The sequence below is a fragment of the Hemiscyllium ocellatum genome, chromosome 25, assembly GCF_020745735.1.
Source record: "Hemiscyllium ocellatum isolate sHemOce1 chromosome 25, sHemOce1.pat.X.cur, whole genome shotgun sequence".
In the NCBI taxonomy this organism is placed as follows: domain Eukaryota; kingdom Metazoa; phylum Chordata; class Chondrichthyes; order Orectolobiformes; family Hemiscylliidae; genus Hemiscyllium; species Hemiscyllium ocellatum.
The window spans coordinates 20,674,274-20,701,178 of record NC_083425.1 but is presented as its reverse complement, the minus strand read 5'-3'; the positions used below and the strand labels follow the sequence as shown (position 1 = coordinate 20,701,178).

Here is a 26,905-nt window from a genome sequence, read left to right as displayed (position 1 = left end):
GGCAGTAAACAGGTGAATATTGTGGCCACATCACTAAAACAGTTCCTCTGAATCTCATACTCTGGCTCTGACACTCAAGTGGGAATAACACTTGAGTTACAGTAGATAGAAGAGTTGATATTGATAAAGTAGCAACTAGATGTAATTTGCCAATTTTAGAAACTACTTTTCATCCAGTAATTGAAAACAAACTGCACACGTCACAGAATGCTTTGAGGTACATTTATTTTACAATAAGAAAGCACAGCTTAAGAAGAGATATACATGTTTTACAAAACTTCTGCCTTCCAAGTGTGAAGTGTCTTTTTGCATAATGACCAATTGCTAATGAGTTTAAAAAATTCACAAATATATGTATTTCAAAAATAGTGACACAGTACGCTTTGGTGGTAACTCAAGTGAATGATTGTCCATATAACAGCATCTTAGGCTAATCTTGAATACTCTCCCTTATACTTTCTAATAATAGACACTACGTGGCTTTGTAAATACAGCCCCACACATACAGAGAGCAAATAAGCTGAAATTATTTCTGCAGAATCCAGTATCAAAATATATTTGGTCTAAAAACAATAAGATAATTCACAATCTTTCTCATACTGCAGAATTCTACCCTACTTTGAAAGTTCTGAGACAATTAGATCTGCTTAAACAATTACAAAAATAAATGCTTTATGCAGTCATGACCACCATCACAATGAGTAGGTAGGGAACCTCCTTCAGTGGTTGGAGCCATAGCCTCAAAAGTAAGACCTTTTCCAATATAAAAACCATATACAATCTGCTATTCAATCCATTCAACAAGTTATGATCAAATGTTTTGTAGCAAAACATTTGATCATAACTTGTTGAATGGATTGAATGGCAGATAACTGATCTTGAGCAACTAATGTGGATTAGAGCTGCATTCTTACCATTTTGGCATAGGCTGCTTAATGCAGGTGAGCAATTTGAGAGTTCCCTGAGGACCATGCATCTATCTGCTTCTGAACCGTCTGCTATGGGTAGGACAAAAAGAGATCTCACTGCAATGAGTGTTTATCCAATTGCAACTACACCACTGCTGAAACTTCAGCTAAACGAGATGAAAATCAACATGGTAACAGTTCTAACCCAAAACAGAAAAAAAATCCATGCTAAATAAAGATCAGAACTAATTCCTTTTTGATTTAGGTATAATTAATGTTTAAGTCTGAAGGACAATCTAAAATTAAAGCTTAATATAAATCCAAAAGCAGAATAAAGCCCAACATTCATTCTTTAGGATTTACAGGCTCTTTCTCCATATTACAAAGCCCAGAAGGTTATATATTCTTTGCTTTACTTTTTAAAATCATAATTGAATAAAAATAATTTCTAAGTTACAAAATCATAGAATATTTTCACACAGAACATGTACATTTGACACGTGACTATGTTAGATTTAATTTATTCACAAGGTTTTAATAATAAACAGGTAAAATTAAATGATTTACTACACTGGTGTGTTTCTTCAGCATATTTTCCTCATGTTCCTTCTTTATTCCTTATTTTGCCTTTGTGATCCTAACCTGCTTTTCCTGTAGTTCAGTTTGCGTTTTATTCAAAAACTTAATAGTTGCTCCAAACATACACAGTTTGAAAATAAAATTGGAGAGTTGGGGGATGAGGACTAATTTCTTCTCAAATTTTCTTAACTAATCGTAATTAGTTGTACACAAATATTGGAAAGCAAACTAATCTCAAGATAAGATTTTTAGCTCCTTTGCATATACAACTTTATGGATGCATAGCAGGAAATGAGTGCAGATCAGTTTTAAAGCATTTTCTTACATGTGACTGTTGGCAATGTATAACATCTAAAAACTTAAAGTACAACCTTACACCTCTGCACAATGAATACTATTTCATGATGCAGGATTCAAGACCACTATTTTATGAGTTCACATTCCAGTTTTGATTGTCACCTGAGAAGGACTTCAGTAGATTTTCAACAGGACTTCTGGGATAAAAGCTTCAAGGAGCTGATTCATCAGTCTCTGAGGAAGAAGACAGTTATCAAGGAGCAGAGTCTGTTTCAACAGGACCCTTGCTGTCTGACTCTCAATGATACATAGACAATGATGGCAATGCTGTTTCTTGGATCAGATTGTCTTGCGATTGAAGAAATTGTGGCCAGAAACATGTCCTTATGATTTAGTCAATGTTGCATCTGTGGGCTAAAAGAAAAGCTCTTTGAAGAACAGCACTAACAGAGCATCCATTCCTAACTATTAGAAATTTACTTACATAGTGAGTACCTCTTTAAAAAAATCTTTACAAGGAAATAATGATTTTTCCCAAATTAGGCTGAATTATATTACATTTCTTTAAATTTAATATTTTGCCTAGATATATGAACCCTTCATTTTTCCCATGAAACATATCCATTTTGTCATTGAGAAATTTTGAAAAAAATACCAGAATGAAACTTCCTGACAATGGTGTCTGGAATTAAAAAGGAAATGTTGCAAAATCACGCTTGGTTTGAAGCTAATAAAGCCAATGTATTCATCAGAGTGTTGAGGAAATGTAATCAGATAGTGCTCGTGAAATGTGTGTCAAGTTTCCCTGATATTATACATAGTTTCAGAGATCAGAGCAGGAATGAGAAAGGTTTTAAAATAGTGAGCTACAGGACATTCAAACCCACACAGGCAATGCAGGCAGAGGTATTTAACTTCGTTTATTGCTGGCTTCTTCAAAGTAGGGATTTACTTGTCCACAGCTAAATTTCACTAATATTTTCTTATATAAAGTTGCTTCACGGTGGCAGCCACTGCTAATCCCTGAACTAATTATCATAGAACAAATTTAATAGTGGAATTCTAATACAGGTATTAGATTCCTTGTTTATCCACAAAGGGCCCAACAGCTAGTTTAAGATAATTTTAAGTCAGAGGCTAAACCAAATATAAAATATGGAGGTTCGAAATTAAACAAAAATGATGCTAGAAAAACTCAGCAAGTCTTGCAGCATCTCTCCTTGTTCATGGGATGTGGGCAGAGACCATGGGATCCGGAATTAATGTTGAGGATTCCCTTCCAAACCTATACCACTGTGCTGCCAGTTCTGGTGTATCTATCCTGCAGTGGGACAAGACATACCCATGGATGTTGATGGTTGTGCTTGGGACACTGTCAGTAAGACATGATTCTGAGAGAAATATTATTTCATGCTGTTGCTTGACTAGTCCATGGGACAGCTCTCTCAATTTTGGCACAAGCCAGATGTTAGTGAGGATGACTTTGTAGGGGTTGACAGGGCTGCATTAACAATAGTCTTTCCCAATGCTTAGACCAATGCTGAATGGTCCGTCCAGCTTCTTTCCTGTTCTTAGACATTGTCGCTGTTTGATTAAAAAAGCAATGGTTTGATCTGCCATTTATGAGAACATTTAAGAATCAACCACACTGCTGTGGGTTTGGTGTCACATGTAGCCCAGACTAGGGGATAGTAGGTTTCCTTCTCTAAATGAACATTAATGAAATTGGTAGGTTTTTACAATAATCCAGAATTGTTTCATGGTCACCATTAGACTAGCTTTTAATTCCAGATTTATGAACTGAATTCACATTTATGGAGCGAGGAAGAAGAGTTAATGTTTAGATCCAGTAGGACTACTTTAGTTTCAAAAACTCAAAGCCTCTATTTTCATAGATGCTGCCAAAACAGCCGAGTTTCTCTTGCACTTTCATTTCATGCTCTTTCAGGAAGAAACGTACTGGCCTCTGAAATTGAATCTTACTGTTTTTATATCTGTATTACACCAGAAGATGAAAGAAATCAGAATGCAGAAATGACAATTATATTCTTAACAAAAGTAGTCTCACCTAGGTGGACTAGCAAATAGATTTGAGGGTGTAGTTTCATAAGCTGCAAATGTGTTGCTGGTCAAAGCACAGCAGGTTAGGCAGCATCTCAGGAATAGAGAATTCAACGTTTCGAGCATAAGCCCTTCATCAGGAATACACAGATCATGGGTTTTAAGACCTTGTGCCTTTCCAGTTTCTCAACCCAATTAATGTAAACACAATTTAACATAAATAACGTGGGCGGCACGGTGGCACAGTGGTTAGCACTGCTGCCTCACAGCGCCTGTAGACCCGGGTTCAATTCCCGACTCAGGCGACTGACTGTGTGGAGTTTGCACGTTCTCCCCGTGTCTGCGTGGGTTTCCTCCGGGTGCTCCGGTTTCCTCCCACAGTCACAAAGATGTGCGGGTCAGGTGAATTGGCCAAGCTAAATTGCCCATAGTGTTAGGTAAGGGGTAAATGTAGGGGTATGGGTGGGTTGCGCTTCGGCGGGTCGGTGTGGACTTGTTGGGCCGAAGGGCCTGTTTCCACACTGTAAGTCTAATCTAAAAAAAAACGTGGGAAGTAATTACACTGAAACAAGCAGAAGATCAAATGGATATTGTTGCTTTTGCTTTTCAGTGGGAATGCTTGCAATAATGTTTTGGAAATGCTTTTCATAGGTCCAAATAGAACAATTTGCGTAAGTGTATTTTTCCAATACCAATATATAATAAGTACAGAAAGAAAGACCAGAATCTTTAGTCACATGCATTTTCTAGGGTGTAACAAAAAGCTTGCCAGAAATTGTCTGTCCTTCCAGTATTCCACCTGAAGAAACCATTGGCAACACACTGTTCTTCAGGAAGTTGGTGGAATTTCCACTGCAGGGATCAGTGCATAACAAGATCTAAACATCAGCAGATTCAAGCAGCAGTGCAGAAACCCAAATCCATACCGTCTGACTGGAAGACAGCAGCTGCACAGTTTTTATTTCGTTTACAAGTCTTTTGTGTGAGATTAAAATATTAGGAGATGGGTATTCTGTTTCTTTAGGACATATTGAACTGGAACCTGGGTCTTTAGGGTTCCAAATAACATTCCTCCCTTTTACCATTATCTCTATATAGATATATAAAAAAAAACCTGTTGCTGTTTCCTCACTAATGTGCAGACCTTACATTTCTATATCTTTGATGGAACAAGTAACCATTTTTCAACCTTGGTTGTTCTTAGGTGCAGGTTTATCATTAAAAATTGAAAATAAATTTGAGGCCAGAGCTAAAATAATCTATCTTTTTGAGTGGAATTGAAATTAGTTGCAACTCAAACCAGTGAGTATTTCACTCTTATTACCTACCTTTCTGAGAAATGCAATAGCAAGTCAACCCGAGAACCAAAATCAGCAGCATTGTGACTGCTACACTGACAGCAACAGTCACAGTTTGGAAACTGGAATCTGGAAAATTAGAATGTCAACAATTACTGTGGTTCCTTTGCAACAAAATTAATAAATTCACTATTCTCTTCCTCTGTCTCAATGACCATGGAAGTTACATTCTGTGACAAACAGCATATGAACTTTCGTGCATTTTTTTGCAATACAATATTGCTTGGTACCTGAATGCCTCTGAATGAATATCGCAGCAGTGCACCTATGATGGTGGAAAGGACTATATAATGGTAAGAGTATGGCTTACCATACTATTCAGTCCACTGCCATATTTCCCAAGGCCCCACCACAGGACAGTAAGTGCTCCTGTTGGAGTCAGGATTTTAAGGATCAAATTGGGATTCTCTCACATAAATAGTACCCAGATTGAGTCCAGCACTCATGTTATGGCAATGTCGGTCTAAATTTACTGTTTTCCCATCATCTTAAGGTTAAGAAACATACTAGAAACTACCAATACTTTTTAAGTTGCTTTGCATAGCATCATTATCCCTTGTCATGTGCTATTTAAAAAATGCAGTTGTGAATCTTTTCACTAGAAGATACATTAATGACATAGTTGATGTTAACATTACAAAAAGCACCTTACCTTGACCCAGAACTTCAATCCAGTTGCTAGTTTGTCCATTAATTGAGCAGTAATATCTTCCAGGATGGCTTGCAATGTGAGTGAATTGATTCTGTTTTGTACGTTCAGTTGAATTATTTTCTAAATGCACAAAGTACCAGGTGTAGTCTCCTGTGGTTTGGTAAGTTATACTGCAATTCAGCGTGACTTGGTAGCCCTGAATTGGGGGATCTGGATTTGAGGTCAATTTAACCGACAAATCTGAAGAGAAATTCAGAACGGAAATCTCTGAATGCAGCATGACCAATGAAATTTGATTAAGATGTAGAAAACTAATCTGAATATTGAGCAAATTGTAACAGGCTTTCTTGGGGTTTCACAGCAAACATAATAGCTACACACAGTATCATAATAGAACCTCTGTGTCCATGTATACACCAGTAAAACTCTTGTGTTTTCTAGTGTAGAGATCATATAAATATTGCAGTGTATAGCTAAGGTGTGTGCCAATAGCCCAGGAAGACTCATCTGTAGTTTTCTACAACCTCCCCCATACTTCCATAGTTGACTTTATTTAGGTTGACTTTTATTGTAAAGAGATTGGAGTTCAAGAATAAGAATGTCTTGTTACATTTACATAGGGATATGGTAAAATCACACTTGGGAGTTCTGTGCGGAGTTTTGGTCTATAAATTCTCAGATGGATATGCCTGCACTGGAGGTGGTACATCATAGGTTCACAATATTGGCCCCTGGATGATGTGAATATTGTGCTTATACTCCCTGGAGTTTGGACGGATGAGAGGTGGCCTCATTAAAACTTACATGATTGTAAGGGGGCTTGACACAGAATTTAATTCAAAGTTTCTCGCCCGTAAGTGTTCAAAGTTTCATCAACAGATGCCTAAGAGAAAGACCACGGAACGAGGACATGCCACAACCAAAAGGACTAGCCACACTACCATATATCAGGAGCGTTTCAGAACTGACAGCCAGACTACTGCGACCCTTAGGACTCATAACGGCACACAAACCAACAGCCACGCTCAGACAACAACTCACTAGAACGAAGGACCCGATACCCAACATGAGCAAAACTAATGTAGTGTACAAAATACCTTGCAAGGACTGCACAAAACACTATATAGGACAAACAGGAAGACAGCTAACAATCCGCATACATGATCAACTAGCCACGAAACAACACGACCAACTATCCCTAGTAGCCACACACGCAGACAACAAGCAACATGAATTTGACTGGGACAACACTACTATCATAGGGCAAGCCAGACAGAACAGCCAGGGAATTCCTAGAGGCATGGCATTCATCCACAAACTCCATCAACAAACACATCGACCTGGACCCAATATACCAACCACTACAGCGGACAGCTGAAACTGACAACCGGAAGCGGCAAGGACAGACCACTATAAATACCGGAAGAAACATCAAAGAAGCGCTTCGCAGGAGGCTCCAAAGCACTGATGATGTCGCCTAGCCAGGGGACGAAACGTTTGCAACAAAAACTTCCAGCTCGGCGAATAGAACCACAACACAGAATTTAATTCATGGACTAGGAAAACTAGACAACGGAGAATGGGCACAGTCTCAGGATAAATGGTCAATCATTTAGGTGCAAGATGAGAAGAAATTCTTCATTCAGCCACTCGTGAATCTTTGAAATTTTCTATTCCACGATCTGTGGATGCTCATTCCTTTAGCATATTTAGAGTTGAGGATAATCAAATCTTTGACCTCTTGGGGATTTGGCGTTGGATATGGCAGCTAGTACCTGAAAGGGTTAATCTATATCACGATAACTCAACTCACCAGGATATAAAGGACTCTTCCTTAGGGGAGGAGCTAATCCATTGCATGTTAACGGTTCAGTTATGTACTTGTTAAGAATGTTTCAGTAGCAGTAAGGTGTACTTATTTTTAAACAAAGCCTGATAATCTCTCAAGAAACTATTAATTCGTTTGGGATAAATAAAACAAAGAGCTGTGAATACTGGAGATCTGAAACAAACAAAAACAGAAAGTGTTGAAGAAACTCAGCAGCTCTGGCAGTGCCTGTGCGAAGAAAAGGGTTAACATTGAGACCTGTAACCTTTCTTCCACTTCACACCTTTGACAGTGGTATTCCAGGAAAGAGGACTCATCCAGCCAGGGAAAGCAGGAATAGTGACATTCACTCCTTGGACCACTGAGCATTTGGGTAGGACCTGAGTAACTTTGGAAGGAGGAAGGAAGAAGACAGAAACAAAAGTAGTACATTGGAGAGGAAAAGCAGCTGTTAGCAGCACTTTATAAAGTAAGGAGAGAGCGCAGCTGGAAGCAACCTTTTGGATCTGCTTTTTCTTTCTTCCTTCCACTTCAAGTAAAGGCATGTTGGGTGTTTCCTGTTAACCTCTAATATGGCCTGAAGGAATTCCTGAGACATAATGGAATTAAGGAACTGGTGATGGATGTGTTAAGTGGGGACTTTGACTACCAACAAAATTTCTCATTGATAACTGCGATCAAGTTAGAGATAGCTGTGTGAATGTGAACATGACAGTTATGAATATGGAGCAGAAAATCCTTTTAATATTGGAATGTGTGAAAGGGAGCATGCAGTAATCAACACAATGGTTTATAAACCTTTGGCAGATCAGCCAAGCTATAAATTATTGGGTTGTACATGCTAAGAATTTGTTGCAGGTCGTTAATGTATATGTCCATATCGCTTAGTTTTTGGTATCAATAACAAAGTTCCATCAATAAGTGATCAGCCTCCAGTTTGGGAAGGGGATACAATTAATTCTACTTTCTCAGAGCATTTGAATGCACTGTCTGCAGACAGAACGGCTTTTGTGAAAGCTGAAGTCTCAGAAGGTATTTGGTGAGACTTAAGATAGAAGGTGAAGCCATTGTGAAAAACATTTTCACTCAGGGATATATGGTTAATAATAAGAGAGGGCCTTAAAAAAATGGAGAGGTACTGGAGAAAAGACAAGTAGTAATTCTACAGAATGTGACCTTACTGTGCGGTTGCGCTCTCGAAGTGTTGCTTGGTATGGATTATAAATTTGTAAATTCTGAAAGGATTATGGAAAATAATGAGGATCTCTCATAATCAAATGGTGCACAGCCTTTAGTATCAAGCTACTACTTCTGACAGATCAATTTTGATAGTCAACAAAAGGCCACTGGTCCCAAAGGACAACTGTCAGAAGTGGTTACCAAAGTCAAAGATTTACCAGAAGGGGCTAACCAATGGAGTTCAATAAGTAGAGCGAGGAAGGCCACTGGAAAATATCAAAGTAGAATAAATGTACAGGATGAGGTGGGGGGGGGGGGGGCAGGCCCATCGATTGGAAACATGAAGGGCAAAGACACAAGGCAGGAAAGCACGTGTACACTCAAATAGTGGGTCTGGGAGTGAACCATGCCATGCAAAAGAAATCACAAACTGTTGAAAGAAATCTTATTAATAATTGGGGAAGGTCAAACAGTAGCAGTCCTGAAAGGGATAGGACGCAAGATAAAATAGTTTAACATGGTTAAGAAATATAGAACAAACCAGGAGAAGAGACCTGTGTGATAGGGAAGACTTAGTGGCCATGAATAAATGAGAAGGCAAGTCAAAAGAAAATACCAAATAACAGAAGCCTCAAATTTGGAGAGAACTTGGGTGTTCGCTGCGATGCCAGATGGAGAATAAACCAGCACTACGGCAGAGCTGGATATGCATGGATCAGTCTGTCCCCTGATGAAACTCACAAGATTAAAGCAAGGAGAGGATCAACTTTTCCACACAGAGGGTAGTGCATAAACAGAGTGAACTGTCAGAAGCAATGATCGATGCAAGTACAATGACAACACCTAAAAGACAGGTGGATAAGTATATGAATAGGAAAGGCTTAGAAGGATATGGACTAAATGCAAATTTTGGGAAAATTGGTCAGCGTGGACAAATTGAACCAAAGGGTCTATTTACATACTGTATGACTCCAGTGACACAAGCTTTTTATGAAAACAGGACCAAGGTATATACAGTAGATTCACTGATGACAGTAAATTCAATTGTTAAAGTTGTCTTGGCTTCATTAAAAATAAATGCTTGGAAAGCTGGAATGACTGGTATTAAAGCTGCCTTCCTGCAGGAAGATTGCCTCAAGAAGGGTTTCTTGAATGCAATGTGGACACTCTGGAGGCTAAATTAATACATATGGAGCTTAAATGATGATTAGGAGAATCGAGAAGGGCTTATGCCTGAAACATCAATTCTCCTGCTCCTTGGATGCTGCCTGACCTGCTGCGCTTTTCCAGCAACACATTTTTCAGCTCTGATCTCCAGCATCTGCGGTCCTCACTTTCCCCTCTTAAATGATGATTCTAGAGTTTGGTGATTCTTAGTGTGATTATACTAAGGCTTTAAGAGGTGTATTTTGTGCTTTATTTTTAAAATGAAGAAAGGTTGAGTCAGAGGCAATGAGCAGTTTGCTTGAAGCCAATAAAGTAAACAGCTTGAGAGGCCTTTGGGTTTTTTTTAACCATTGGAACAATAGAAGCAGCCTGAATGGGTGTGGTCAAGCTCCCACAGCATCAGGATTTTTACGTTTAGCTTTCTGCGTCTTGAAGCTGGATGTGGATGTTTTTATTCCTACTCTCTGTTACATGCAAAAACTGGGGTTTTCTTCCTGCTGCTAGAATTGCATGTGAGGTAATCTATTTTGCTGAATTTGCCTTTGTCAAGGATGTGCTCATTGGATATATATTTTTTGTTAAGCATTTCAATATAGAGTTACAGTTAAACTAATTCTTTTATTTTGTCTGTATTTTTGCACTCCAGTTAAAATAAAGGATATTTTGCTTAAAATATCAGGTAGCTTGACCAATTGAATTGTGTCTGGAATGCAACATCTTATACTTACCTATAAAATAAGGAAAATTTAGGATCTAGGCTATCTTAATATATTTTGAAGGGGTTTGGTCTGGTCAGTAAGGTCTTAATAAAATTGGGATGACTTACTTAAAAGCAGATCCCATGTCTTCAAATGAGGGACACTGAGACGTGTTTAAGATATATAAAGATGATTTTCTGTGGGGTGGGAGAGTGAATTTTAAACCATTGTCATTAATAGACTTAAAACAGAATTCAACACTGAAAGTCAGGCTTCGTGGCTTTTAAATACACTGGATCAGAAATCAGGCAGAATTGATTGACTGTCATTTTGCATCAGCAATTCCATTTGGAAAATGTTATCCCTGTTGCAATTAGTCAAAGTAGGCCCTCACCAGAAAATGATGGTGACTTCCAAAACTGAGATGGAGGAAGACTAATTGGAAGCTGATTTAGCTATGCACCCAAACAAGGCCAGATGTCTATGTTGAAACATTAGTCTTGAGTACAACTATAACAAATCCCAAGGTAAAATATATTATCTGAGCCAACACAACATTAAATTTTTTTAAATGGAGCACCGAGTTTTGAAATGCCCATGACTGGGAGATACCAGATACATGAAATTTGTTTTTAGTGATGTTTCTTTTGCAAATCTCTCATTGGTTCTCAAAAGGGGAAAGTGAGGACTGCAGATGCTGGAGATCAGAGCTGAAAAATGTGTTGCAGGAGAGGAAGAGAGCTTCTTCAAGGAAGGCATCCTTGCAAGAGGATTCGCAGTAGGTTAAAATCAACTAGGAGAAAGTGAGGACTGCAGATGCTGGAGATCAGAGCTGAAAAATGTGTTGCTGGAAAAGCGCAGCAGGTCAGACAGCATCCAAGGAGCAGGAGAGTCAGGAAAGAAGAAGGGCTTATGCCTGAAACGTTGATTCTCGTGCTCCTTGGATGCTGCCTGACCTGCTGCGCTTTTCCAGCAACATATTTTTCAGCTCTGATCTCCAGCATCTGCAGTCCTCACTTTCTCCTAGTTGATTTTAACCTACTGCGAATCCTCGTGCAAGGATGCCTTCCTTGAAGAAGCTCTCTTCCTCTCCTACTCCTTGGATGCTGCCTGACCTGCTGCACTTTTTCAGCAACACATTTTTCAGCATTGGTTCTCAAATACAGGATTGTTTAGAAATGTTCTTGTGAGAAAGGAGGATAAATATCATCCTTTAGCTTTGGAAACTAAAAAGATCAGCAGAGTAGTTAAGATACCTTAGCCGCAGGAACTCCTGCTCCCGGTGAAATGGTAGATACAGCATTTTTCTTAGTGAAAATTTTGGAAGAAATTTTAAAAAATGGAATCAGTAGCAATACCCCTGAGTGAGACATAAGTCACTGTGGGGTGACACATGCTCAACAAAATGCGAGAAGGAGAAAACACTTAGGATCAATGTTGTATGCTGGAGACTGGAGAAATCTCTGATTTGAAATGGATGAATATCAAGTCAGCTATCTGATTATTTTACATAGAAAGGGACAATCTCAAAGAAACAGCTATATACACTGGAAAGGATACTTGCAACTTTAATATGCTAAGATAAACATATAATATTTGTACTTTTATCTATCTTGTTTGTGTTTGCTTTATTATTACATATATATTGACTTATTTAAAAATAAAAAGGCAAATCTGCTATCATTTGTTATGGTCTGAAGGAATACTGAGATTTAATGGCATGAGAGCACATGAGGGTTAATTGTGGGATGAGCAGTGTTGTAGAATGGAGGGATCTAGGGGTTCAAGTACATAACGCTATGAAGTTTGCATCACATATAGATAAGGTGGGTAATGTGGCATTTAGCATGCTTGTCTTCATTGCTCAGACCTTTGAATATAGGAGTGTTGGGACATGATATTGAATTTGTACAGAATGGTGGTGAGGTCTCTTCTTGAGTACTGTGTCCAGTTCTGGTTACCTTGTTATAAGAAGGATATTATTAACCTGGAGAATGTTCAGAAGAGATTTACCAGGATGTTGTTGGGATTGGAAGGTTTGAATTATAAGGAGCGGCTGGGTAACTGGGATATTTTTCACTGGAGCATAGGATGTGCTATGATTGCACGAAATCTTGTAAATCACCTTCCTTATAGAGGTTTATGAAATCATGAGGGATATCGATAAGGTAATGGCAGGTGTCTTTTCCCTAGGGTGGGGGATTTCAAGACTTGGGGACATATTTTTAATGAGGAAGGAGAAAGCTTTAAAAAAGACATGAGGCAATTTTTTTTTTTACACAGTATGCTTCATGTGTGGAATGAACCTCTAGAGGAAATGGTGGATGTGGCTGCAGTTACAATGTTTAAAAGACGTTGAGTTAAGTACATGAATAGGAAATATTTAGCTGAATATGGGCCAAGCACAGGCAGGTGGGGCTAGTTTATTTTGGGATTATGATTGGTATGGAATGGTTGGACCAAGGGTGTGTTACCATGCTGTACGATTCTATGATACTATGACGCTAAGTTGTTTATATAAATATAGGAGAAAGGGAGGACTACAGATGCTGCAGAATCAGAGTTGAAAACTGTGGCACTGAAAAAGCACAGCAGGTCAGGCAATATCTGAATAGCAGGAGCGTCGACATTTTGCGCACAAGCCCTTCATCAGCAATGTCAATGTAGATAATTAGTAATCAGTGGTTGTGAGCTTTAAGGTGTGTGGCAACCTGAAATAAAGCTCTAATTAAAAGTGTAGACATGACCCTGTTTAAATACAGTTCTCTTCTACAAGATTTGCATTCCGATTTGTAGCTCGGGTGCCGGTTGTTGTAGTTATGGGTATGTTCGCTGGGCTGGGAAGTTGAATTGCAGACATTTCTTTCCCTGTCTAGGTGACATTTTCTGTGCTTTGGAGTCTTCTGTGAAGCACTGCTGTACTGTGTCTTCTGGAATTTATTTGGTTCTATTCCTGCTGTTTCCAGTTGCCGGTTCCAGTAAGTCATTGTAATGGCCGATATATTGGGTCTAGGTCTATGCGCTTGTTGGAGTCCATGGATGAGTGCCATGCTTCTAGAAATTCTCTGGCTGTCCTCTGTTGAACTTGTCCTATGATCGTTGTGTTGTCCCAGTTGAATTGGTGGTCCTTGTCATCTGTGTGTGTGGCTACTAGGGACAGCTGGTCATGGCATTTGGTGGCTAGTTGGTGTTCATGGATGCAGATTGATAGTTATCTGCTGGCTTGCCCTACAGTGTTTTGTGTAGCCTTTGCATGGAATCCTGCGAATCACATTCGTCTTAGGTCTTTTGTCCCGTTGAGTTGTTGTCTGAGCTTGGCTGTCGTGAATCTGAGTGACTGAAGAGGTGTGGCTGTCAATTCTGAGACTTTTTTTATGCAAGGTAGCGTGGTTGGGGCGTTAAGTCATGGCATGTCCTGGTCGCGTTGTTTGTCTGTTAGGCATCTGTGGACGAAGTTGTGGGGCTATCTGTTCTTGGTGAATAAGCTGGAGAGGTGTTCTTCTTCTTCCCTTCGTAGGCCAGGAGTGCTGCAGAGTGTCATAACCCTTTTGACCAGGGTCCTAATGCAGCTTCTCTTGTGCATGTGTCGAGTGGTTGCTGTTTTAGTTCAGGACCTGGTTGGGTGACTTTCCTGTACACTGTTGTGGTGCAGTTACCATTCTGTGTTCTTTCTACCATCACATCCAGGAATGAGAGTTTGTTGCTGGTTTCCTCCTCTTATAAATCTGATCCCTGTGAGTACAGTGTTGATATTCCCCACAACAATGATCATACACCAACCTAAACGGAGGGCAGTCAGAGAATTTCTAGAAGCATGGCGCTCATCCACAGATTCCATCAACAAGCACATAGACCTAGATCCAATATACTGGCCACTACAAAGAACAACTGGAAGCAGCAGGAATGGAAACAAATAAATTCCAGAAGACACAGTACAGCCGCACTTCAAAGGAGGCTCCAAATCACTGAAGAGGTCACCTAGTCAAGGGACAAAACGTTTGCAAACCAACTTCCCAGCTTAGCAAACATACCCCCAACTATGACAACAGTTCTCTTTTCATGCAGAACATTTCCCACTGCACATTTAGTGTAATTAATTGTTTTGACATGTAATAACATTACATTCAGCATTATTTGAACGGTAAGCTTCTTTGGATGATGTCACGGTTTATAAGCTAACAAATACATCTGGTAAAGTACATTCTATGAGGCACCCTTTCAAAATAACTGGAGAATAAAACAAGCTATAACACAATAAATTAGATTATAACATTCATTTTTTTTCATACCTACATCCAGCCCATTGCTGTATTTTGGTTCAAATCCATTCGTAGCTTTGCATTTGAAGGTTCCCAGTTTGTCAGTGTAACTTTCAAATACAATAAATTGACCTTCTCTGCGGCTTTCTGCATTGTAGTCTTTCACAAAGTGTGTATTTTTATACAATGTGTACACTATTGGTAGGGTTCCTTCATGCGATAAACATTTAATAGTTAGGAACATGTTATCCTTATTCACAAATTTTACATCTGCAAAGATATCAGGATTCGATGCTGGAACTTGAAAAAGAAAATGAGAAGCATGAATAACACACTTAAATGAAAGTTTAACTTCCTTTAAAAAAATACATTTCACATGTTTTAAGTGAACCAGCTCTGAACAGAGCCAAGAACTTAATGCAGTGAACAGTCCTACTGGTGTCAAAAATCATGCTCAGCTTTTTCAGAACTGAGATGGTTCCAGATGAATGAAGAAAAGGATGCACCAATGTGCCACCATCGCATCCGAATTTGTTACAAACAGGAGTGAAAAATAAAATCATCTCTTAAAGCAGTTGTTAAGCTTTTGTGTTATAATTGCATGTGGAGCCGTGACTGAAAATTATGCACAGAATTTTGAGCAAACCAGACAATTGACTAAAGAGAACAGGACTGATGTAACATCATTAACCTGAAACATTAGCTCTGTTGCTCTCTGTGCAGGTACTACCCTGACTGTTGCGTATCACTGGCATTCTCTCGATTTTATTTTCAGTTTCCAGTATGTAACAGTACTTTATTTTTGAAATGTGCTAATATTTGTATCATAAACTTTGGTCATATAGTCAAATTATCATAGTGTGGTCATGGTGGTTTATGACTGAAAAGTATGAAGTACCACAGTTGACACTTTGTAAGAATGAGGTTATTCCAAAGGCCTGGGGGTAATTGTAACATTCACCTCCTGGCAGTAATGAGTCAACGGTGTAATATTGTCAGCATCATTGCTTTTTCTATTGATTTTCACAGAAATATGGCAGCATGTTTAATAGGCAGTCAGCACGAGTTAAAATCAACTTAAGATACGGTTCTCATATTTCCTTAAATGTAACTTACTACCTTTGAGGCACCTGCTGTCACTCTTGCTTCGTTCATTAATTTTTTATCACTATCGCCTTCCAAATCTCATTACAGCATTCTTCCAGTGAGCCCCACGAGGGCAAATTAAAGTGGTGCATAGTTCACTTGTATCATCACAAAATAAATGAATAACAAAATATAAAAATCACTTACCTTTAACAATTACTTCTGTGGAATTGCTGGCAATACTGAATGTTGTCATATTGAATTGGTTGTTTACTTTACATTGATAGTCACCAGCATCTTTGAGGTCAACATGATCAATAACTAGACTGGATTGGTTTATTTTGACTGAAGAGTTTGATAATAGTTCCTGTTTATTAAAGTACCATCGGTAGGTCACTCCAGAGCCTTGTTTTACTAAACAGTTTAGAGTCAGTTTGTCACGTACTTTTAGGACAGGTGGATCTGGTACTGAAGTTATACTAACTCCCAACACTGGAGCTAAAAAAAATGAAGATTAAATTTAGTTTTACGTTCTTGTATGTATTAGTCCTTATCCAAAAGTAGTCACAATTATAAATCAAGTCATGAAGATGATCTGGTGCAGTTCTTCAATGGCTCTTTGCCATTGAAGAACTACACCAACTGCAGATTTTATTTGTAAAGCACCTCTTAACATAAAGAAAACATCCTGGAACCCTTCCCAAAGTGTGAAGAAAGAAACAGACACTGAGTCAATGATGAGAACTTAGGAGGGGTGGTCAAACACTTGGTCAACTGGGGGAGCTTTAAGGGAATTCTTGTACAAGACACAATGTTAGAGAGACAGAAATTTGTAGGGAAAGAATTAAGAGGATGCAGGCTAAGTAGATGAGAGTGCAGTTGTCAGTGCTGCAGTGAGCTTGTGATGGAATGAATAAGAGATTAGAATTAGATAAACAGTGACTCCAAGGAGTCATAAAGAGTTGGAGGAGATCAGTGGGAGTGAGAAACGTTTAAACACAAGGATCAGAATCTTAATTTGGAAGCTTTTGGGGAATCTTATATAGATAATAAATGGCAACAGGACTTAGCATAGGAAAGGATATGAGCAGCAGAATTTGGACAAGCTGATTTATAAGGGGCAAAGATAAGAGGTCAGCCAGTGCAGATATAGAATGGTTGAGTCCAGTGGTAACAAAGGTATGGATGCAGGCAAAGTTATAGTAGAATAGGCAGGTTGGAAACACATCAAGACCAAACAGATTACAGAAGTGGAGATCAGCTTTGTTCAGCCTATAGTAGTGACCAAGGAGGGGGATGGAATCAACGGCTTCAATCAGCTGGAGGCCTTAGGTTACAGCTATACAGCTTTGGATGTCAAACAAGCTGTAATTCTTTATGGATAAGTAAAAACTGAGGTGCAGATTTTCACCGAGTTGTAACACCTTGGCAGACTATTAAAATTTGAGGTGGGACCAGACAGAGAATTCCAAACGCAATTTCTAGTAGATTCCATTTTTGCTGACAAAGTAGTGGGTGGAGCATGAAACATACAAGCCCAAAAATCTCTTGGATCATTTGAAATTGTTGATGAATTCAACCCCTCCCTGTTTCATTCTATTCAAGCAGCCTTAAAAGAAGTGTGGGTGCCTCAGTTTTAAGGATAAAGTGTAAACAATTGAAAAAGGCACACTTAAGTTTCTTTAGGTGCTATGGTCTGAAGGGACTTAAATTCCCAACCTTTTAAAATTTAAACATTTCATTAAATGTGAATATGCTTGGCTGTGGAAACCAGAAAGTAAAACAAAACTTATGGTCTACCAAGCCAGATTTCATTTTGCAATCTGACTTTCCAGTAATACCATCAGCTGGGATTGTAATGCTTTCAATAAAGGTATCAGGTTTAATAACATTTTATCTCCATTTCTCCTTGCATCCCTCATTGTATTCCATTTGGACCCTGGCATTTTGTGGATATAAATTCATTTACCCCTATAAAGTACCTAATGTAGAATAAACAACTTAAAAGAAATTCCATTTCGGTGTTTAAGTTTGATATTTATTTGTTATAAACCAGAGCAATGCAAACACAGTCCTGCACGGGACGTGAAATTACACCATTCCAACAATGCAATCAAAACAAGTGATCAAACTCATTGGAATGTTGAAATTGCTCCTAATAATCAGGCAGCCTTGGGCAAGGTACAAGCATCAGAGTCCAAAACAAACTCAAAATAAAGGGGCAGAAAACAGAAATGGAGAGAAACACATTTCCGCAATTCATGGAGTTATTATTTTAACAGGTTTATTTTCGCCATGTCTGGTCTGAGTAAGGAGCTGTAAAGTGGCAATGCTGATGTGAGCAATGGGCCAGGGAGCTGTGAGAGAGGAAAGGAAACTGGCTGTGGATTTAATGAAAAACCTCCATTCCTGTTCATTAATCTAGTCAGTATTTTATTTTGGGTTTCGGATTACTTTTTGAAGTATGCTTCATTTGGCTATTATTTGAAAAGATTTGCCTAGTAGGATAGTTAATGTTTAAAATTGCACATGATTCAGGGAAATTAATGTTTGGTTGTATGGACTAAATATTAATCCCACCACCCCCTTCTCTCCTCCACAGGAAAGGTTCCACCCTGTTACATTTCAATGATACCTAGTACAATAATGTTGATGCTGTTACTGTATTTTGTTTGCATGGCATCATCACTTTCAACTTTGCATTTGTAAGTCCCTCCATCAGTCTGACTGTGAAATGATACTGAGAAGTTAGCTGGTTCAGATGTTGATACGTTCTGTACTTGAACGAGTGTTTTGCCTCGGTACAAACTATACAGAATTGAAAGCTTTTCACTTGACGCAATGCAGGAAATTGTTTCCGTTTCATTTAATTTAACTTTTTCCGGACCTTGGAGAGTTGGATTTGATAATTGGCCTAAGAAGAGAATACAGATAAAAATTAGTCCTTTTAGCTTAATGTGAAGAAGTTGAATCACACAATATACCTAATCTATTAATCACGTTCTGCTTGGGTCATAACAGTTACAGGAAGGGTAATATGGAAGTGTACACACGAATCTTATTTTTACTAATTTTTAAGTTTCCTTTCCTTATAGTGCCCTCTTTTACCACTAAACATTTTCAAGAATATTGTCAGCTCTCTGGTATCATACCTATAAATTACTATTAGTTGGGCCAAGTCTGAAATGTACAATACTAGGAACTTGTCTTTTGGGATGTTTACTATTCAATTGTTCTGTGTTTCGTTATGTGCTTCTGTTTTGTATGGTGATAGACAAAACTGGGTGTGGCTACAGAAAGATAGAGAAACTAAATTAAAAACTGTAAGCACGAGAGAGCATTGGAAGTAAACTCCTGTTCAGACATAGGAACCATGTATTTCTGCATAAAACACAGGCAGTAACATGGGGAGTAGTTTAAATTTACCAGCTCCAGCACCATCCTATCTTCACTGGGAGATCAGCTCATGTGGAGGGATTACTGTATTTCCAGGCTCATGACCTATTGCCAGGATAGAAAGTCCAGCTGTAGTAGTGACACACAAGGTGGCAAGAACTATACATTGCTCAGAGCAGAAGGCTGATGAGCAGCTTCCAGAAGACATAGCCATACCTGATAAGGTGGTAACTATTCTAGAAAAAAATCCTTCAGCTCAAAGAAAATGTAATGATACAATGTATGCTTATCTAGAAATACCAGAGCCCATCAGTCAATTATTTTCAAAAATGCATATTTTAAAAAGGCATGTATTAGTTCACAACCACTTGCCCATCTGGAATTGATGCCAAATGCAACACTTTGTAGAAGTGTAGAAATCATTCAAGTACAGGACTTCATTCATTTGACAAGTGGATGAATCTCTTCTAGAGGGCGAGGTACAGGATGTGTGCACCATTGTGGATTGGTCAGCACCATGTCAGTTTAGAGTCACAGCCATACAGTATAGGCAAGGCCCTTTAGCCTAACGAATCTAAATCAATCCACCTACACTAATCCCACTTTTCCGGTGCTTCACCCTTAGTTTTGAATGTTATGACACTTGAATTACACACCCACGTACTTTTTACAATTTGTGAGGTTTCCCTCAACTGCCCCTCCCAGGCTGTGTACTCCAGATTTCCGCCACCCTCTGAAATTGTCCCATCGCCTATCCATTTTGCTGGCTTTATCCTGAATGTATAATGGGCTTCCAGCAGAATTCCAACCAACAGCAAAGTCTAGAGCCAATGAGACACCAGCAGAAGTGTTGAAAGATGTTAAAGAGGCAGAAGAGATCAAACAAAATCCCAAAGAATGTTGAGACCAAGGTTTTTAGCTGGGCAGACATGAGGGAAATCCTTCACTATCTTTAACTTTCTAGAAAGGAGTGCTGACAGTAGTCCTGGCAGAGCTGAAGTGGTGGGAATGCTGGAGGAAATCCTGTTATAGGCAATAAGGTGACAGTAGTACCTGCTGCATGAATTATGACACACACTGTCTGATTTTAGGCACAATTGCATTGGAAATTTCCCGACATGATGGGTATATGATCTGAATTAGAATCTTAGAGTTATAGAGTTATACAGGATGGAAGCAGAGTCTTTGGACCAACTCATCCATGCCAACAGACCTTTATTCCTGATGAAGGGCTTTTGCCCGAAACGTCAATTTCGCTGCACCTTGGATGCTGCCTGAACTGCTGTGCTCTTCCAGCACCACTAATCCGGAATCTGGTTTCCAGCATCTGCAGTCATTGATTTTACCTAACAGATATCCTAAAGTGACCTAGTCCCATTTGCCAGCATTTGGCATAAATCCCTTTAAATCCTTCCTTTTCATGTACTCATCCAGAAGCCTTTTAAATGCTGTAATTGTACCAGACTCCAAACTCCACTGGCAGCTCATTCCATACACGCAATACCCTCTGCGTGAAAAAGTTGCCTCTCAAGTCCCTTTTAAATTCTGCCCCTCTCACTTTAAACGTATGCCCTCTAGTTTTGGAATCCCATACCCTGGGAAAAAGATCTTGGCTGTTCACTCTATCCATGCTCATGATTTTATAAACCTTCTTAAGGTCACTCCAGGGAAAAGAGCCAGAGTCCATTTAGCCTCTCCTCGTAGCTCAATTTCTCCAATCCCAGCAACATCCTTATAAATCTTTCCTGAACCCTTTCAAATTTAACAGCATCTTTCTTAAAGCAGGGAAACCTGAAATGAACGCAGTATTCTAAAGATGGCCTGACCAATTTAAAATTATAGAGTCATATAATAATACAGCACGGAAGCAGGCCCTTCGGCCTAATGTGTCCATGCCAACCAGTTTTCCTAAACTGAAGTAGTCCCATTTGCCTGTGTTTCGCCCTGATCTCTCCAAACCCTTCCTATTCACATACCCATCCAGGTGTATTTTAAATGTTGTAATTGTATCCGTCTCTACCACTTCCTCTGTGTTCCATTTATACACCGCCATGTGTGAAAATGTTGCCCCTCCGGTCATTTAAAATTTTTCCCCTCTCACCTTAAACCTATGCCCTAATTTTGGAATCCTCTGCTCTAAGGAAAAAATGTTGACAATTCACTTTATCTATGCCCCTCATGATTTTCTCAACCTCTATAAGGTCACCCCTTAATGTCCTATGCTCCAGGGGAAGAAGTTTCCCAGCCTATCCAGTCTCTCCTTATAACTCAAACCTTCCAGTAGTTCCAGCTAATTTTCAGATTAATTAACCACACTATTTCATTGACGTGAAAAGAGAGGAACAGTTTTTGTAATTTTGTGCACTGGTTATGGTGCATGAATTGTTGCGTTATTATCTGGTTCTGATTTTATATGAGTTACAAATGTTGCATATTTCTTTCACTAATAGTGTTTGGTTTATCGAAGAAGTTTAAATATCAAAGTTAGCTTGAAAGCTGTCCATTTGCCTATGGGACCTGGAGTTATGCAAACAGAGGAAATTAAATCTTTTTTTGAAGCTTGGCAAGTGTTTCAATTTTTAATGAGATTGCATCTGCAGAATAAAATTATCTGCTATCTGGTGCGAGAAGCTACTGACAATAGATTTTACAGCTCTGTTTCCTGCAAAACAAATCAGAGAGAGGACACCTTCTTCCCATTAGATAACATAGTTCTCACTACATTTCCATCCAAGGATATGGCTGCACACGTAGGGAAGCGGTTCAGGAAATTGGAATTTAGATTACCAGACCTATTTTTAACTACTGCAGGAAACTGCTAACAATGTGGTATTCTCTTTCTGTTAGGTGAGTAGCTTAATGAAAAACATGGTGTAAGAAATTTACATTTAAAGACTCGTACGGCCACGTTAAACAATTATCAAGCTGTGCTAAACTTGGCTGGGTTGTTCTTGAATACTTGGGAATAAACACATTTGACATTTTCACAGATTAATATTTGCACTTCGTTAATAATAGTTAACCAAATTTACAAATATGTAGAGGAACTATAAATTTCTTATAAAAAGTTATATACTAAGGTTAAAAAACCATCAAGGAGTTCGGCTCTTAGTGGTGCTGGCTTCCTTGCTGAACTTTAAACCACATACACCAAACAGAGACAAACCTATTGCAAAATATAAACAATGTTTTTCTTCAACAGGAGTGACCAGCCATACGGAGTCACTACAGCAGCCAAACACAAAAGGAAATAACATCAGGAATTCAACAACAATATCTAACTGAAACTATCTTGGGAGGATCCACTGGGATCAGAACACTGGAATGGAGTACAAATATCATGGATTCAGAGGGATTTCTGTCAGATTGGAAATTTGAGATCATTGCTTTTATTTACATTGCTTCTAATTGCATAACATAATGGGAGACATGCATCTTGATCTTGAAAAGTTGGAAATGTATTTACAATTATATTTGGGTAATTCATCCAATGTTGTTTGAAATTGTTAATCAGACTCTCCAAGCCATAATGCTTAAATTGTTTCCTCAAACTGGCTATCTAACATCAAGAACTGGATAAACCAAAACATTTTCCAGTTAAATAATTGGAAGACTGAAACCATCATTTTTATTCCCTTCTCCAAACTTCGTTACCTTGTAGTGATTCCATCTCTCTCCCTGGCAACAGTCTGATGATAAATCAATTGTATTTGTATGTTGGTGTCATACTTAATTTCAAGAGGAGTTCCAAAAACACATTTCCAGCTTTAAGACCAACAATTTGCATTTGTATAATAATGCCTAAGTTAGTCCATCTCAAATCACCTGCTTCTGAAACATTCATTCATGCCTTTGTTATCATTAGACCTGACTATTCCAGTGCACAGTGGTTAATCTCCCATACTTTACTGTCACTAAACATGAGATTACCAGAAACTGTGTCACATAAATCTTAATTTGCACTAAGCCCCATTCACATCTTCAGTCCCTGTATCTGACCAACATTTGTTCACAGTTTCGCACTGTCTTGATTTCAAAGTTCTGATCCTTTTCACAGATCCATTCAATGTCTGGTCCTCCCAATCTCTGTGGTTTCCCTAAACTCCACACTCTTTCAAGCTGTCAGTGCTCCTCTAACTCTGGCAACCTTCAGCAACCCAATTTTCATCCACCACTTGTGGCTGCAGCAGCAGTTAGTCAATTCCTAAACTTCAAAATTTCCTCCCTATACCTCTCTACATCATTTTCTTTCCTTAAGGCATCCTTAAAATTCTGCCCCTTTACCAACCTTTAATCACCTCATCTGCTTCATTGTTATTCAGTTTTCAAATGCACCCATGAAGCACTTTTGAACAATTTATTATGTTAAAAGGTCCTGTATAAATATAAACTGTTGTTGTTTTTGAACAGCGCAGAGTTTCCCAAACTCTATTGTCAATTTAATGTAGTTAGGTGAGGGGCTCAGGAATAATAATAAGCATTGGTTATCAGATTCTGGGCACCAATTTTAACCTCAAACTCTTCTGTTAATCTGTCAATGAGTCATTACATCTCACAGAAAGCCCATTTATTAAACTTTTTCTTCAATTTTATTTGAAAATCTTTATCAGCCATTTTGAAATTTCTGTTCTTTATTTCTCACAATGTAATCTACCTTTTTTGACCTTAATAACACTCACATTTACATTCATTATGTTCGTAATATATTATAATTACCTTAATAGTTTGTTATTTACTACTTCACACTTTGATTCACACAATAATTTTAAATTACACTTTGAGATTTTCTTATTTAATGTTACTGATGTCACTTTGATGCACATTTTGGGAAGTTTCACACCCCTATGATTAAAAATAAATGGTCAGAGAATCATGGATAAGTGCGAAATTTTTCAACATATACTCCTATTCCAGATAGTGCTAGAATGGCTGAAATAGAAAGCTGTGATCATTGTATCTTGGTCTCCCACATTTTTGTGTTTTTTTTAAGATTTCATTTCTTCTCTCAAACTTCTCTGCCTTTTTCCCTATTATTTTCATTTTCAGAACTGCGGCCATTAATCTAATTAATCATCGACGGGCTATTTCTTCTTGTAGGGATGACAGTGCTAAATACATTCAATTATCATTGTGTTCTGCAAAGATCTTTACAGCTCCTGACGTCTGTGGACAACACATACTATGGTGCTTTTTAATTCATCACTGGAAGTGAAAAGATAGCCAGTATTTTGCTCTTATCTGCTCTCCACAATGCTGTCTAAGAGCTGAAATGACGTCCATAGTGATTTAATTAAGTTGGCTACCTTCGTCAGCACATTTGTACTAAGCCGAAAAAAGGCTTCACTTTAATTATGAATAAATAATTTAGTGCTTTACAATTCTTTATGCTGGGACCCCATATGGAGGCAGGAAAATTGTGACAACCACTCAATAAAAACAATGAGTATAGATCACAAGGGCTGGGAAAGCAGGGGGCTTTTAGAACGGGGCACTTGTTTTTATAATCTGTTATAACTAAGGCCATTGAGAACTCAGGGCTCAGGAACCCAACATTTCAGCATCTATCCCCCCTTCGGTTCCCAGTCCCCTTTTTGGAAAGCCCTGATCTAAGTGTAAATCCTACCATGGCAGAGGGTAGAATTTAAATTCAATTTACAAATACGGAATTAAGAATTTAATGTTACCATGAAAACATTGTTTATTGTTGTAAAAACCCATCTGGTTCACTAACGCCCTTTAAGAAAGGGCAATCTACTGTCCTTACCTGGTCTGGGCCTAAATGTGGCTCCAGACCCACAACAATATGCTGGTTCTTAACTTCTGGGCAATTAGAGATGGGCAATTGATGGCCACATCCCAGAAAGGAACAAATATAAAATGAATGGAATTAAGAAATTCTTTTTACTGGAGTCTTAGTTTTAACAAACTCCTACTTGTAGTGTTCTTGAGCCTCACACAAGCTTTAGGTTTAGTTCAACAAGCATTAAGGTTGAAGTCTTTTGAATTCGCCTGACTTTATGGACACAACACCTCCTGTATGTTTATTTATGAGATAAACCACGAGTCACGTGATGGGCCAAATAGCCTCCTTATGCACCACAATCCACTCTGTGAACAATGTCTCTCATCAAATAAATATATGTAATACACACACACAGTTCTAAAGACATTCGAACAATTATGGTAATAAACTTAAACAGAGATATTTCAATTGTATAATTACAGGGCGCTTTACAAACAACGCTGAATGTAACAGTACTACTCACCGGCGACTTTCTGGCATGTAGCATACTGAGTCAAAGCTGTAAAATTAGAATATTGTTTTTTTATACATTTGTGGCGTTTGCACTAATATTTGTTTCTCAGTGTGGATTAAACACAACAAACCTAAAGAGGTTACAGTTAGGTACAGAAAACAATTTATCTGCATCTCATGTAAAAGACAACGGCGATAATCAGCTGCTGAACGACCGAATAACATTGGGAGAAGAGGTTTCTGGGAACCATCAATTCTCTTCAGCAGTACATTTTGTGAGAACCGTTTAAGTATTTATCATTCCAAAACATTGTATGTATTCCTTTCAAAATGCTCTTTTCGTTTATTTTCAAACTTTCTGCCTTATATCTGGACTGGAATGAATTTGCTCTGGATTAATTTCACCAAATACGCAGACAAGCATTCAGCAAACGGAACACCCGAACTATCTCAGAGCTAAGCTAGATCCCGTTCAGTGTAACTCGCACTTGCATAAGATCTTCGCTTAAAGAATCGTGCTTTTTTTTTCCCGTTTGCAATCCTCGGCATCGTCCGTTAACCCTGAACTGTTAGTAAACCATATGAAATTGCCACCTCTGGTGTGACCACAGGTTCTAAGCGCTGCAGATATTTGATAGAACTTTAACACACACTCGTATCTCGTTGCTGACTTGCCATTGTCATAAAATTGAGGGTAAAGAATTGAAGGGCGAAGCTCCTACAAGAACCTTTTGAGTTTTTGTATCACATGGCAAGTACTTAATGTTAACTAATACGGCCTGAAATGTAACAGCTCTATTAATGAACTTTTCCAAAGTTCTTCTATTAGAGAAAACTTGGAGTGCTAAGATTTTTCAGAGTAAAGCAATTTAATTTGAATATATCCTTTGGAAATCAACATGGTGTTTTCACAAAGTACAACTGCAATAAAACTGTGATATTCAAACTTAACTGCTTTCTCGCCTCCTAGAAAACAGTAAACCTGTAACTTACCGAGCAAGAATAACAAATCGGAATAGATTCCCATCATCTGGAGCAAGCTATCCTTTTTTTCTGTGTTGTCATTCGCTGTTGATCAATGAGCATTAGATGTACAGAGTGAAGTCAAACTCCTTCACCTGCTCTTGAGAAACACAACAGTAACAATGGAACAAGTTTCCCCCTTCTCTGTTAGGCTGCTT

General features: G+C 38.5%; 1 protein-coding gene across 4 annotated transcripts; it reads right to left on the bottom strand.

Annotated features, from left to right (window-relative positions):
* Nucleotides 1–221: 221 nt before the first annotated feature.
* LOC132828013 (Fc receptor-like protein 5) lies at nt 222–26,899 on the bottom strand. 4 transcript variants are annotated; one of them, XM_060844885.1, is made up of 8 exons: nt 26,718–26,899; nt 25,735–25,770; nt 18,708–18,986; nt 16,280–16,570; nt 15,017–15,286; nt 5,856–6,095; nt 5,174–5,272; nt 222–2,198 (listed from the first exon to the last, which is right to left on the bottom strand). In XM_060844885.1, the coding sequence occupies exons 1-8, from the start codon at nt 26,752–26,754 to the stop codon at nt 2,176–2,178; spliced, it is 1,275 nt and encodes a 424-aa protein (XP_060700868.1). In that variant the 5' UTR covers nt 26,755–26,899; the 3' UTR covers nt 222–2,175. The 4 variants fall into 4 exon arrangements, with proteins under 4 accessions (XP_060700868.1, XP_060700869.1, XP_060700870.1 ...); XM_060844886.1 differs by having other exon boundaries at nt 18,735–18,986; XM_060844887.1 differs by having other exon boundaries at nt 18,960–18,986.
* Nucleotides 26,900–26,905: the final 6 nt, after the last annotated feature.

Excerpts from the sequence above, each read along its gene's own strand:
- LOC132828013 (XM_060844885.1), bottom strand. The coding sequence starts at position 26,754 with ATGATGGGAATCTATTCCGATTTGTTATTCTTGCTCG. Across the intron at positions 25,771-26,717 it reads CGATTTGTTATTCTTGCTCG|CTTTGACTCAGTATGCTACA; the intron begins GTAAGTTACAGG and ends CTAATTTTACAG. Across the intron at positions 5,273-5,855 it reads GATTGAAGTTCTGGGTCAAG|ATTCCAGTTTCCAAACTGTG; the intron begins GTAAGGTGCTTT and ends CTAATTTTCCAG.